Below are 15,061 nucleotides of genomic sequence, written 5' to 3' on the forward strand. Positions count from 1 at the left end.
TAGTCCCACCGCTGCGCTTTCTGTGTCAAGTGGGGTGTCTAGGTCAAAGTCCTCATCATGTTTCTGTCTGCAAGGAGCTGGTCCCGTCTCATCATCCTCCTTTCTGTGAAATGTTAATTTTTCTCCTCCTCTTGCTCTTTTTTCCTTTGTTCTTCCTGTATTTCTGTTTGTCTAATTTTTTGTCCCTCTTCTCAACTTTTGCTCACTTTTTCCCACCATTCTAAATCTGAATAGCCTTGCTTTTCCATTTTACGTTTATCATGTTTGCACTTTTCTGCAGTCTGTTCTTTCAATTTTAAGCATTTGTTTGAGCTGAGTCTGCCTTCAAAATCATATTTTGTGACCCACTTCTCCAAATGCTGTAATTTGGTTGGATCTTTAAGTTTAACAAACTTCCAATCTTGGCATTTCAGGTTCTCGAATTTAATAGAAGCTTTCCCCATTTTTTGTTACTTATTCTTAATTTTCTTGCTATTTTTACTCTTATTTATTTAGTTTCTTTCGACCTACTTTATTTTATTTCCCCCTATTAGTCTGACACGTAACCTGCGTAGTCGAGACTTATGATAATTATTGAGATTACAAATACCATACAAATTCCTACTATCAGAATTTTGGTGTTTTGTTCAGAAAGCATTTTAAATCTTTAGACCAGTGTGGGGTTAACCCATAGGGGGTTCTAAACACTGGTTTTCAGTGAGATTGAGCCAAGTTCCGTTGTGGTAGTTCTCGCTTCTATCGTATTTCAGGTGGAGAACTCTTACCTGTGCATCCACAAGGGTTGCTCAAATTATTCTCACTGTGTTTATATGATACTGTGTTACCTAGTGGTAATTCAATAACCAGTCACACAGTCATACAGTTACACAGTTTAAAGGCCTATTTTAACACGGATAATTCCAGGGATCCGTCCCCTAACTTTAGGACTATTTGATTGCCTGTGTAGGGTCTAGAATTCCACAGGGCTTTCTCACTCAGTCACACCTTTTTAAAGTGAGACAAACTTACAGAATTTGCAGGACTCCGCCGTCCACCTTCTGTGTCCCTCTCCTTCGGAGTTCCTTCAATTCGCGGATTCCAGAGGACGGAGCAACGCCCAGTCCCGAAAAGGGTCTCAAGGACTCTCACCTAAAGGTCCTGCTGTGCACAGTCTTTCCTGGACACCACCTGGTCACCTGGAATCGTTGAATATGTTGGAATCCGGCTCGAAGGACCAAAATAATGTCAGGTTTAAACACCTAAGACACCATATAACTACACAACACAAGGAAAGAGACACAAAAGTCAGAATTCTGTTTTAAGCTCGAGGAGAATGGAATAAGGCCATACCAACTCAGTCTCCATTGAGCTGACAGTTCCTCCAAACCATTCTGGCCTTTGAAAATCCAAGCATCTCTATTTATTACAAGCTGGGAGCTCCCTAGTTACATGCCTGAAGAGCTGATCTAAAGGGATGGGGGAAAACACAGCTCTCAGTCTTTAATTGTTACAAGTTTCAAACAATGAGCATTCATTATTACACAAAAAACTTTCAGTGTCTAATCACACGATGAGTAGCAAACAGTTGCACGAGTCAGCAATTGACACAGCAGATCTATTCGGGTCATCTTTGGGTCACATTAGGTCAGATTTTAACACCCTTAAAGTCTCATGAGGGAACTTTACAATACAGCAACTGTTTAAGCATCAAATGGTAAAATCATTAAGCATAAAACACGATAAAGAAAAAAAATCTTTAATTATAATAAAAGCATAAAGCATGATAAATGAAAACATGAATAACTATTCTATCACTATGCAGAACCACCAGGACGTGGGACGGATTTTCCCTGTGACCGGGAACATGTAGCTCGTCTGAGACAGATGGGAGGAAGCTAGCTGCTGATGCCAAATTTGGTTCAGGGGCGGCGGAAGGCGGCACTGGCGTGCAAATACCCGCCAACAAAGATGGCGGCCCTCTGTGTAACCAGCTGCAGATGAAAACACCGAAGTATTCTGGCAAGACTGACTGGGAGGCTTTTTATGCACAGTTTGAACTTTTGGCGAGGGCTGCAGGCTGGTCTGACAGCATCAAAGCACTTCAATTGGCTTTGTGCCTTACAGTTGATGCATCTCGGTGTCTGCTGTTGCTTAGCCCAGAAGAACGGGGGGATTACAAGGCTCTAGTTGCAGCTTTGCAGCGGCGTTTTGGACAATTTAACCAGCTTGCTGTGCTGTGCTCAGAGCTGGCTAATAGACAGAGACTGACGGGGAGCCGCTCCGTGTTTTGGCTGCAGAGATCGAAACCCTGATGAGGAGGGCCTACGCGCACATACCCACAGTGGTGCAGAGCGAGCTGGCAAGAGACCAGTTCATCCGGGCCCTATCCCCTAGGGAACTGCGAGTGCAGACACAGCTGGCTCATCCTCGCACACTGCAGAATGCTTTGGAAATAGCGCTGGAGAGGGAGCTGGTTGGAGCCACTTCAGGGACTGATACCATCAACTATAGTCCTGTTACCAGAGTCGCAGTTGGTGAGGCTCCGGAACTGGAGAAGCCAGTGTGGGTCAGTGAACTGACGGAGTTGATAAGGGCTGTGACATTACAGCCCCCGCAGAGCGGGTGGCCTCGCCGCAGTGAGCCTGTCTGCTGGGTGTGCGGCCAGAGTGACCACATCATTGTGCGGTGCCCAAAGCGTGCTGACTGGCAGGGAAACGAACTGGGTCTGCGTAGAAGGGACGGTGCAAATCCCCTGCTCACCAGTCCTGCTCTGGTGTTTTTTTGGGAGGTGGAGCGGAGGTGGGGAAGTATGGCTCGGCTTCCCCCAGAAGCAGACGACAGCGCGGAATGGACCAGAGTCATAGGTTGGACTCATGTTGGGGACTTTTGCCATGTCCCTGTCATGCTGAAAGGGGTGCAATGTGTAGCCCTGATCGATACAGGGTCCACTGCCACACTCATCAGGCCCGATATGGTTCCAGCAGGGATGCAGTTGGAAGCCGCATCTGTCCGGCTTCGAACGGTGACTGGGGATTTAACTCCCATACTGGGGCGGGGTCTGATGACCATCCGGGTGGGTGGCTTGTCAGTGGATCTTAAGGTGTGGGTTGCAGCTGTGCAGGATGAGTGCATATTAGGTCTGGACTTCTTGAGGGTGGCTCGGTGTGTGCTGGACCTGGGGAAAAATACACTGGAGTTCCCGGGGGGCCCCACGGTGCAGATGGTCCAACCTGTACAGTCCCAAAATTTCGCTCCAGCATCGTCCAGTGAGACTCATCAGGTGGAGAGCGTGCCCCAAGAGGGGGGCCGGGCTTCGCCTCTGCCCCACGCTATCGAAATGGAGGGAATGCATTGCCAAATTCCTTGGTTGAAGACTGTGGGCCAGGAGAGGTCGATTGACAGCGGTGAAAGAAATCTGGAGGCGTAGCTGTAATGGCTGACAACTAAATCAACAAGAGGAGCTGGGTTGTGTACAGGGTCCAGCTAACCTCCAACGGGACATTACAATACAAAAACAGGCTATTTACCATTTTACTTGAAGCTGGTATGTTCTTCTCATGCATGTGTGGCTTTTATCCGGGTACTCCAGTTTTTCCCACAAAAACATGCATGTTAATTTAACTGGAGACTTTAAATTGTCCCTAGGCATGAGTGAGTGTGTGGCTGGTTGTCCCTTTGTGTCTCTGTGATGGACAGACCTGTCCAAGGTGCCCCCCCCTCACCTGTTGACAGATGAGACAGACACCCTGTGACCCTAGTGAAGGGTTCAGATAATGGATGGATGGCTCCCCTACTGGAAAAACCAGCACAGACCAGCATATGTGTTATCAGAATATGTTATGTTTTGGTGCTGGGATGCATGGGCTGCTGATGACTGGATGTTAGTCCATCTAAACCTGGACCAAAACATGCTGGTACCACCTATGCTGGTCTGTGCTGGTTTTTCCAGCAGGGTCCTGCTGATTCTTAAAGTTCTTACATTGCTGCTGCAAACACTTTTTTTTACATGCAGTTTATTTTTTGATGATTTAAAAAGCAGCACTTTGAACAGGACAGGGTCTGAGTGTCTTTGGTGTTCAGCCACAGTGTTCCAAACTGTGATGGGGACACCCTGAACAAGTGATAAAAGAAGAATCACCTTCACTTGTATGGCACCTTTCAGAGAACTCCAAAGCACTTTACACTGTTTCATTCATCCATTCTCACTAGGGTGACCATGCGTCCCATTTTCCCCCTGAGATGTCCACTTTTCACCCTTTGTCCGGCGCGTCCGGGGGGGTTTCCCACATTGATCAAAATGTCTGGTTTTTCATCCAGGAGCAGGGATGTAATAATGGGGGGACTAGATATCTGTCAGGGAAAGATCCAGTTTCTGCCTATGTTACAATATTTATGGACTCTCAGCCTAGCGGGATTCTGCTGAGCGGAGAGGACGCAGAGTGTTGATCGTTGGTGCGCCCGCTGCGTCCGGCACATGATACATTCTCAAGGTGGCGCAACAAAACATTATTATAAACACATGATCTGTTTAAATCCTCTGGTACTCTGTCTTTTAATCATTCCTGACGTGCTCTGCTCATCGTGTGCTGACTCAGCATCGAAACGCTCACTCCCCTTTGCGGTCAGGAGATCCCTTTGATCTGCTCAAAAGTAACTGATGAGGTGAAAAAGTAAAAATTCAGGCAGCAGTTTTTCTGGAGAGTTTAGAGGAGATGCAGGAAGATGAGAGACAGACAGGACAGGAAATAGTTAAATAAAAACAAGAAAACAAAGCAAAGTGTTGAAACGTAAAATGAAGGTAGATTTATCTCCACTACACGTTATATAAAACAAAAAGTTATACACATGTAATATTTATACATTTTATACTATTCAGATCACCTTCAAAACTCAGTCACACACCCAGAGCTGTTTCAAGGCATTTTGGGGGCCAAGGCAAAAGGGACACCCCCACCCCCACCCCCCCACCCCCCCAATCACTGGGTTTCCCCAGAAGCCTTTGTGTAATTCCTACCCTGTCCAGGAGTATTCATTATACAGTTTTTATTAAAAAAAACACCTCAGACATCACTGACATGTTCTAGTATGGTCCGATGAAAAACAAAATTGCGCAGTGGCGCAGTGGTTAGAGCTGTTGCCTTGCAGCAAGAAGGTCCTGGGTTCGCTTCCCGGCCTGGGATCTTTCTGCATGGAGTTTGCATGTTCTCCCTGTGCATGCGTGGGTTCTCCCCGGGTACTCCGGCTTCCTCCCACAGTCCAAAAACATGACTGTCAGGCTGATTGGACTGTCTAAATTGTCCTTACATGTGAGTGTGTGTGTGTGATTGTTTGTCCTGTGTGTCTCTGTGTTGCCCTGCGATGGACTGGCTCTCTATCCAGGGTGTACCCCGCCTGATTGCCCACTGACCGCTGGAGATAGGCACCAGCCCCCCCCCCCCCCCCCCCCCCCCCCCCCCGCGACCCTATGTGGACAAAGCGGGTTCAGACAATGGATGGATGGATGCCATCTCATCTGCTTCTTTTCTAAACTCACACAAATCTGTCGGTAACAGAACCATCTACAGCAACTATTTGTGGTTTCTCTGAAAGTTTCCACATTTTTTTCATTTACCTTATCATCTAATCTCACAGCTGAAACAAGCATCCTTAATAATCTGTGCACAAGAAGTTGTCCGATGCTGTAGTAAAATAAAAGGTATAATTTCTTATTAATAAAATGTTGTTGCAGCACTAAAGCAGCAGAAAAATGAGATTTTGCAATATGCTAAATATGTACATATGAATTGTTTTAGAGCCTTTTTGTTGGCAGAATCTGATATTAATTTTAGCTCTTACACCTGGAAAAAAATGTGTCCAACTGTGGTTTGGGTGGCATTGCCAAAGTGGGCTGGGCAATAAATCGAAAATGTATCTTTATCGAAATTTCTGACTCTTATCGAGATAATTTTTCCCATGTCAATAAATTTGACACACACACATTCACACACTGGTGGTGATGAGCTACGATGTAGCCACAGTTGCCCTGGTACACTGAAGGAGGCGAGGCTGCCGAGCACGGGCACCATCACCACCACCAGCTGGTAAAGTGGGTTAAGTTGCCCAAGGACAGACCAGCAGAGCTTTTTGCCATGGAAGATCCTACAACTCTCTGCTGACCTACTCGCTACTGCTGCCTAGTATTCCAGATGCAGTGACTCCACATCCGGTAGATGTAAAGATCCGGCTCCGGTTCCGTTCATGATGATCCGGTGATCCGGGCTTTGGTTGTCAGGTGCGTAACCCTCTCTGTGCTGTACGTGAGTTCACTTACAGAAAACCCGACTTGGACTAATCCGCAATTTTTGGACCACCTCATGCTTCATAACTGGGCTGTTAGCGGTGTTTTATCCAGCTGGATGAACCGAACCGGCCTCGGGTGCCTCAACGCTTCCTGATCCTGGATGTGGTAGAGCGGCGGCTGCTGCTCTCTGAACTGGGAACACGCTGGGTCTGGTTCCGTCAGGTCCCCATCAGACCCAGATTGCAGGTTGTAGTAATTGTCATTATCGGGATTATATGTACCTATGGGATGTGCACGAGTAAAGGACTGACGTGGACTCCAAAGCGGGTGAGTGGACCTGAGAACCCGTGGAGTTAAATTTGTTTCCTTCTGTGATCATGCAGCAGCCGGATGTCCCGGGGTTAGCTCAGCAGGCTAACTGTTGTCTTTGTCTGGAGACATGGGACCTAAAGGGCAGACGTCCATCATCGGACACATCCTCGTGTGACCCACTTGTTTCACTTCCTCACTACAACCAGAACCTAAACCCAGATCAAACTGGGTCAGGACCTGGTTTACCTGAACGTTAAACACCTGGTTAGTGGTTGGTATTAAACACCTAGCTACCTCCGTGTCTGGTGTCGTTGTTAAGGACATCACTGGGTGTATAGTCCCGTACTGTGTAATACTTGTTTGGGGATTTAGATTGTCTAGTAGAGTAAATACGTGGAGTCCATTCCCGGTGACGTCTATGTAACGGTCATTAATTCTGACATCTCCAGCAGATGAAGACGTTAGTTTACCAAACACCGTGGGCAGACAAACAGGCAGGTTGTGCTTTCTTTAGAGGCAACGCTAAAGAAGCTAGCCTTATTTTAGCTCTATATACTGCTGGTAATGTGTGTCCGGTAATGGATCTAGTAGCCTGGCAGAGAGCGATTGTAGGCCTCGGGAGTAACGTCTAGTCATAGTTTTACATTAGCGCTAATTCATACTGGATTTCCAAAATTAATACGGTCACGCGTGTGAGATTTGTCACATTAGCTAAGGGCCCATGGCGCTATTTTTGTACATGTTAGCCTTTTGGTGAAGCGGTTAGAGGTCGACCCTTTAGTAGTATCCAGCTAATGGTTGCTAAGTACATGCTAACACTGCTAAGGTCTGTGATGCGTCTTTCTCTTTAACACACACACACACACACACACACACACACACACACACACACACACACACACACACACACACACACACACACACACACACACACACACACACACACACACACACACACACACACACACACACAAATGATTTTTGAGGTTTTCTGTGACCAAAACATTGTAAAGTGGTATGAAACTGATGCATGGTTTTCAAATTTTCAGGGAAATAAAAATCTGAAAAGTGCATTTGTACATTTGTATTCAGCCCCCCTGCATGAATACTTCGTAGAGCCACCTTTGGCTACAATTACAGCTGGTAACCTGCTAAAGCAGTCTCACAGCAGAGCGGCTCTAAACACCATTCTTGCTGTGCTTCTGCTTTTCCCAGATGAAGAGAGCTCATCAAAGCAGGCAGCGGATGTTGATGTCAGTCCCATCCTGAGACTCAAATGCAAACCACGGCCATCTGAGAGATGGGCCCATGCCAGTCTCTCCAACACAAGGTAACTGGTCATTTGGACACAAAAGGAGGTCTTCTGTAGCTCTTTCTCATCTGAAACCAACACAGATCACTTAATCTGCCCTCCCAGTCAGTATTTGGTCAGGTGTACTGTTTATTAAAACCACACAAACATCATACTCTGGGAATCAGTTGTCAGACGTCATCCATCAGGGCTGCCAAAGTCAACCAAAACTTTTATTTGCAAGTTCAATAGTTAACTCTCGATTCATTGCTAGTTGGTAAATGTAGTGTAACATGATTTTTCACATGTAGAGGAGAAAGAATGGCTGGAGCAAACTGGTCCGGAGTACTTTAATAGGTGCAAGCAAACAGAACTAATGTTTCGACAGGTTATGTCTTCTTCAGAGTAACAGAAGACATAACCTGTCGATACATTAGTTCTGTTTGTTTGCTCCAGCCATTCTTTCTCCTCTACATTTGATGTCCCTTGGCCTGCCGGAGCACCTGATGTCCCTCTGGATGATGCATGACGTGCTCTTCTAGGGCTGCTCAATTATGGCAAAAATAATAATCACGATTATTGTGACTGAAATTGAGATCTCGATTATTTAGGACGATTTTTCAATTTATGTTGATTTTATTTGTTTTTATTCAGTCATAAAATTGCTCAGAGCACAATCAGGACAAAAATAAATAAGAAACAAGATGATCACTAAAATAACTCCTGGTTCCCAGTATAAAAAGACCAATATACTTACAGCTCATAGTCTATGACCCAAGGGCTATAGACCTTGGTTTAACTCATTTAAGTCTAACCAGTACAGACCCAAATACCAATGTCTTGCAAATACTGACAGCAAGAATTATGCAGTGGCATTTATAACAAATAAATGCAAATAAATTGATGTTCACAACATTTTGCATAACATTTATTTAGTCGTGTCAAGGTGCTGTAGGAGAGTGCACTAGCACCGTGTCCTCTGAGAGATTAGTTATCAGCACGAGGAACTTATTTCTATCTATTTCTACCTTATTTATAAACTATTTATTTACAAGTCCATCAGTTAATGTAATAATTGTCCCAAACACAGCTGCACCCCCCACCCCCCAGCCTGGTCTCAGCAATCAGGGGCAAGCTGCACGTGTGTTTAGCGCGTCGCACGCGCACATTACGCCGTTTTTAGCGGCTCAGGAGTCCGCAGGTGCGGTGTGTGTCACTCACTCTGGTTAATCCACAGGGAGCCGACTTTGAGAGCCGATTCTTTAGCGACTGACACATCACTACATCATTCCCTTTCCTAATGTCCTAAAGAACGGTCCGGAGCGCAGGCGGAGTGTTTAGCTAACCTGCAGGAAATGTCGACGACAGTTATCCAGAAAGTAGCTAAGGGTTACCAGAAATGTTTCTCAGGTGTTCGCCAGGTACTTTTAGGATTTAAAAAGTCAAGAAGGGGGTCTGAAAAGCTGTTAGAAATAGTGTCAAAGTCGTTGGCAACACTGTGGGAGGAGCGCTTCATTTGCAACTCAGGGCAGCGCAAGTGGGAGGAGCAAATAATCGGCTTGTTTTGTTTTTACAATCGTTCAAAACTCAGATCGTAATTGTGATTAAAATTCGATTAATTGAGCAGCCCTGTGCTCTTCTATTAATGATTTTTCACGTTTGTAAGGCTCTATCAGCTATATACTTCTTTAATGCATGTTGGGCAGCAGCAGCTCAGCAGGTTGAGCGGTTTGTCCAGTAATCGGAAGGTTGCAGGTTCAATCCCAGCTCCGGACAGAGAATTCTGCTGTTGGGCAAGACACTTAACCCACGTTGCCTGCTGGTGGGGGTCGGAGGGTCCGGTGGCGCCTGTGCTCGGCAGCCTCGCCTCTGTCAGTGCACCCCAGGGCAGCTGTAGCTACATCGTAGCTCATCACCATCATTGTGTGAATGGATGAACGATACATTGTAGTGTAAAGCGCTTTGGAGTGCTTACTCTTAAAGGCGCTATACAAGTGGGGGTCATTTATCATGTTTGTCATTGCAACAACAGACAGAACCTGCGGACACCTGGCTCTGTAGTTTCTTTCTGCAGCCACTTGGTTTTGTCCAATTCTGTAAGAACAAAAACACAAATAGAACAGAATGAACACAAGATTAGAGATGAGATGTTTAAAATAACCTTTTTTTTGTACTTTTAAAGGAGGCGACGCAGGAAGACGCATTGAGGAGGCGTAGACTCCAGCCTTGAGAGGAGACCAGCAAGGGGGGAGGTGCTTGGTCCTCCCGTGGCCCTCGGGTGGCCCCCTTTGGCACTCTGGGGCTCTTGAACTAAGATGTCCCTCAGCAGCAGCCCTGCATGCGGGAAAGGTGTGGACTCCAATGCAGTGGACACTTATGACAGTGGTGACGAGTGGGATATTGGTGTTGGCAATCTGATCATTGACCTTGATGCTGACTTAGAGAAGGACAAATTAGAGATGTCCAGCTGTAAGGAAGACGGGGGCATGGCAGCACCCTCTGGTGCTGTGGCTGCTTTACCTGACAATATAAAGTTTGTTAGTCCTGCATCCAGCTTACAGAGTAAAGATGGCAAACCCAAATCAAAGCGCAGTAAAACCTTCAAAGAAAGTGGAAAGGCCCTGGTCTCAGATGGAACTAAGAAGGAGGTCCTAGTCAGGTCGTCCGTAGACCCACCCTCCCAGAACTTCAATTCAACCACAACCAAACGAGCTGAGAAGTCTGGTAAAGCTTCTCGCTCCTCCCCTGTTGTAAAAAAGGACAAGGATCTGGTGTGTGGGAAAAGTAAAAAAGAGAAACTGGAGTTTGCAGTCTCCCATGTTTCTACTGTTGAGAAAGATTCTGGAGCAGCGTGCAGCAGCTCGTTGGAGAGCCAGCGAAACGTGGACTTCAACCTGTCAGAGCAGTGTGGGAACCTGGCTCTGGATTCAGTTGGAATCGTGCCAGCGGTTACCTTCAAAACGGAGGACGAGGTGGTGGATGATGCTGACTGTCAACATCAGATAAAGGTGGCCAGCTGTGAGAAGGTAAGACTCTGAAACTCATGTCCTCAGCTTTAGAGATGCACAAATTCAATTAGACCTTTTATCAAACTACAGGGCCCTCGTGTGTCAACCGTTACAACAGCTCTGTGCGTATGTCGTACGTTGAAACGATTATACACGTTGTATAGCATTTACCATTTTGTACTTGTGTGTAGAAAGACCGTGCGTAGGAACCGCATCTAGTGGTAGAATGGGGAACCGCAGCACTGAAGGCCTCAGTCATCCATGTGTGTTCCTCATCCAGAAAATATTTATACCCAATAAGTAATGATGTCCGTGGAGAAACCGCTTTAACACAACTGCTTTTAGAACCTTTAAAAGACACCTGCCACCCACGGGAATCTGACATTGTAGCTGATTTTGTGTTGTTGGAGGATTTGGCAGAGCGTGTTCTCTGGAGGGGCGCGTCCTCCATGAGCACACTGATCAGATTTCTGAAGGAAATCCTGGAGCTAATCCATGATTTGGGACCCTTTATGGAGGGACAGACAAACCACACACATCCAATCCCAGTCCAAATGAAATTTTTGACACCACCGATCTATTGGCCAAAAAATCAATGATCAGCCAAAACCTGCAATCGGTGCACCCTTAGTTTATGCCAAAGCAAATCATTGCTGTAGAATAATATTTTTTGGACAAGTGTGTCAAAACGGGTACAAGTTTGTTTTCAAATATGGAAAAATGAAAGTAAAGTAAGAAATATGAGTTTGTAGTGCAAACAGCGATGCTAAATATGTTCATTTATATTTGCGAACATTACCTCATGTCTAGTTGAAACTGGTATTGTTTCATGAGTATTCATATTGGTTTTCTCAATAAAGAGAAATCTTCCTTCGTTAAGACAAAACCAGTATCGGCAAGTGATCGGCCAAAAACTGCAATCGATCCATCCCCACCCAGAACCTCCTCTGCTACCCGATCAAGATAGCCTGACAGGATGACAGCTCAGACAACGTTCCCAAATAAAACTCCAAACAGAACATGCATACAACTCCTTGCATGTTAACTTTAAATGACAACCCATTGCTCTATGATTTATCAGGTTAAACTTTAAATCAGACACATTTTTTTCTTTATTTGTGTCAGGAACCTCTCCTCTGTTCCAACCGCGTTTGCAGCCTCTGCAATGTGTTTTGTTCTACGTAGGGCTGTAGCGAAGCCTCGACGAAGTCGACGGCTCGATTCTAAAAATTTGTCGACGTCAGATCCGGAAGTCGACGCACCGCGCCCACTTGTTGCATCCCCAGGAGTTTGTAAATAGAGGAGGAATCTGCCTGTTTTTCCTCTAGTTCGCCCTCTTCTCCGCCTTCACTAACATCTCCGCCAAATACCGAAGACCCGGAACAACGTCCGTCCACTACTAGATTATTTTCCTGTTTTGCCCCTTCGTCTCCCGGCAACGGACAACAACTTCCGGGGTCAGATGCGCTGCTTCGTGCCTACCGCAGATGTAGAAAATCACCGGGAGCGCTTCTCCCTTCATTAAGGAGCTTCTTTCAGACATGAGGAGAGCTGTTTTGGTGGTAGCAGTCTCTCCTCCATGCTGGTCTGTTTGCTGCTGGGTGTTTTTGGTTTATTTAAACTTGGTAACTTGAACTTAATGTTGGTAAAGCTACTGTTAGCATCTTCGCTAACAGCTTCTTGCGTTGGGATAAGCTGTTACGTTTTGGTTTAGAGTTAATCTTTTTTGTGGTGTAGATCTCCCTTTCATTACATTTAGAGTGTTGTGGGTTTTCGGTTTAGTGTAAAATATCACCTGAGTTTGGTTTAACCCGTAAGACCACTCGCCTCACGCACATAAGTGACCAAAACAAAGCAGCATGGAGACACTCCATCTTCTACCACCTCTCAGGCAGCAGCCTGCACTCCCAAGTTCTACACATCACCAGAACATAACCAACCAACACAATAAAAGCAGTGTTATACAAAATGGAAGGCCTGTAGTGTTTATTCTCTTACAGTAAGAATTTATCAATTTTTTTGAGGAATTTATTTGAGATTTTCTGGTTTTTGTTAATTGTGCAATAGAAAAATAATCATTAGATTAATTTTCTAAATAGTCATTAGAATAGTCGACTATTCGATAAAATAATCGTCAGAATAATCGTTTTAAAAATAATCGTTTACCCCCAGCCCTAGTTCTACGGCATCCAGCGCCTTGATGACGCTGTCGGTAACGTTTTTTACTTTTTTTTTCGGGACGAAACGCAGGGATTCCCCTTATGAGCTGAGCAAATACGGTTAATTGAGGGCATTTCTGTATGTAAATGACACGAGCATCTAGGTACTGTAATGTAAGTTTCAGTGGGCGCACGAGCAGAATATCTTGCCCTCCAGTCAGAACCCAAAAACACCACCAGTAGGCAACGACTTATCAAACGATACACTTTATTACACACTCAATAATAAAACACTATGGCCAAAGTCCTCTCTCATAAAACCAGCTGTCCAGCATGAGTAACACAAGCAGCGGTACTTAGCTGTCTTAGATGATGTGACCCCCCTCCCCGGGGTCTGAGCTTTCAACGCCCCGGGGTGCAGCTTGCGAGGACGGCGGGTAAATCTTCAGCTTAAGTCCAACTGCCAGAGTCCGTGGCGGCAGATAGCGGCGTGGTCTTGGCATCCACTATGCCCAGCCCTCGCTACCTAAATAAGGCGACAAGCCTTCCCTCCTAACGCTGGAACGCTGTACGCCTGTTTAACTGTCTTCGTCGCCGGCAGCCCTAACCGACTGCTAACGACCCCACCCCCCAAAGTCCGATGACACAATGACAGGTCGACCACGCACACATCTCGGTAGACCTGTCACCCTTTTATCCTCCCCGGCCTCGTTATCTGTAACGAGGACCAGCCGGTGTCCAATCACCACACCCTCAGAGCCCGGCAGCTTCCGTCTTCTGTCCATCACAGTACGCACAGGTAGGATTAATCATCAGTCGATTGTAAAACATGCAGGTGTTTCATAGGATTTTGGCCATTTGTACAAACACTGTAAATTTCATTGGTAGGATGGAATATTGGACAGTTTCTATGAACATTTGATGAAAGAGGGCCCTGGCTTTTGTACGTTAGTAACAGCTGAACAGGAGTTTCTGTCCACAGTTAGGGTCAGGCTTATGGGCCATTCCCATCTGTACTGGGTCGGCCCGGGCCGGGTAGCCCCAGTCGGCCCCAGCCTGGCCCGGCTGATTCCACACATCCTTGCCTTAAGCCCATGTGGGCTGATTCTACCCACCAATCAGAGGCTTGCTCTAATGGAAGGTGTGAATTTGCTGTCAGCAGTGGGTGTGTTGGCCCTGGTCGGCCTGAAGCAGACCCCCTCGAGAAGAGGGCTGAGAATGAGCCTTGGTTGGCCCGGAAAAATACCAGGCCACCTAGATATGTAAACAACCTACGCTACCCGGCCCGGGCCGACCCAGTACAGATGGGAATGGCCCATTAGAGAACAGGGGTCTCATTTAGAAAGCTGCTTACACACCAAACAAGCGTCTGAAAACAGTTTAAGTGATTTTCTACACAAACTTTGCGATTTATAAAGAAAAACTTAACGGCAAAATGTGGCAACTTTAATCAAACTCTGAGCCTGGTGTGAGAGCGTTTTGGAGATGGGGAACTTGCAGTGCAGCTGGTGAGATGGTGAATTTAAGTTACAGTTACCCACTTGTAGACACTTACACACACAAAACAGACAGTATGTACAAAGAATAAAAATGAGAATCTGAATAAAAATATGCAACTTTTAAGAGTTATATCACACTATGTTCATAAGTATGATGGGATATGATCCAAAAAAACCCTGAGCCCGGTTCTATGAAGAATGCTTTGCTGAGCTTAAGTACAGTTGTTGTAAGGACTCCAGGTGAGGAGCTCAAACAGCTGGGAGGCACAGCTGCTGCTGCTGCTCTTCATCAGGAGGTGCCTGCTGCAGCAGAGCGCTGTCCTGGCCTGTCGTGTCCAAAATCCCTGTAAAATTATTTTAATGTGACCTCAGTCTGAGACGTAATGTAGAATCAGCTTTAGCAGGTGCTGCTCCTTAACCAGCCGTACCCCTACTTCACACTGGAAGCATCTGTGGCACGGAACGTCACTGCCTCAAATGGAATCCATTATAGTCTACGGGAGATTCAAACCAGCCGCGACGCAAACGTTTTC

The 15,061-nt window shown here is 46.0% G+C and overlaps 1 protein-coding gene across 8 annotated transcripts in view; it reads left to right on the forward strand.

The window, feature by feature from the left end:
• The first annotated feature begins 5,869 nt into the window (after positions 1–5,869).
• The window catches only part of LOC107396551 (zinc finger protein 609), a 37,329-nt gene continuing 28,137 nt past the window's right edge, over positions 5,870–15,061 (forward strand). For 6 of the 8 annotated variants that reach the window (XR_011516217.1, XR_011516215.1, XR_011516214.1 and 3 more), the window contains exons 1-3: positions 6,257–6,586; positions 7,787–7,901; positions 10,045–10,888. Coding sequence is in view for 4 of the 8 variants with exons in the window: in XM_054747221.1 (XP_054603196.1) it covers positions 10,178–10,888 (711 nt within the window). In the remaining 4 variants the exon portion in view is untranslated. The other 2 variants (XM_054747219.2, XM_054747220.2) reach the window with 2 other exon arrangements.

The sequence above is a fragment of the Nothobranchius furzeri genome, chromosome 14 (assembly GCF_043380555.1).
Source record: "Nothobranchius furzeri strain GRZ-AD chromosome 14, NfurGRZ-RIMD1, whole genome shotgun sequence".
Taxonomy (NCBI): domain Eukaryota; kingdom Metazoa; phylum Chordata; class Actinopteri; order Cyprinodontiformes; family Nothobranchiidae; genus Nothobranchius; species Nothobranchius furzeri.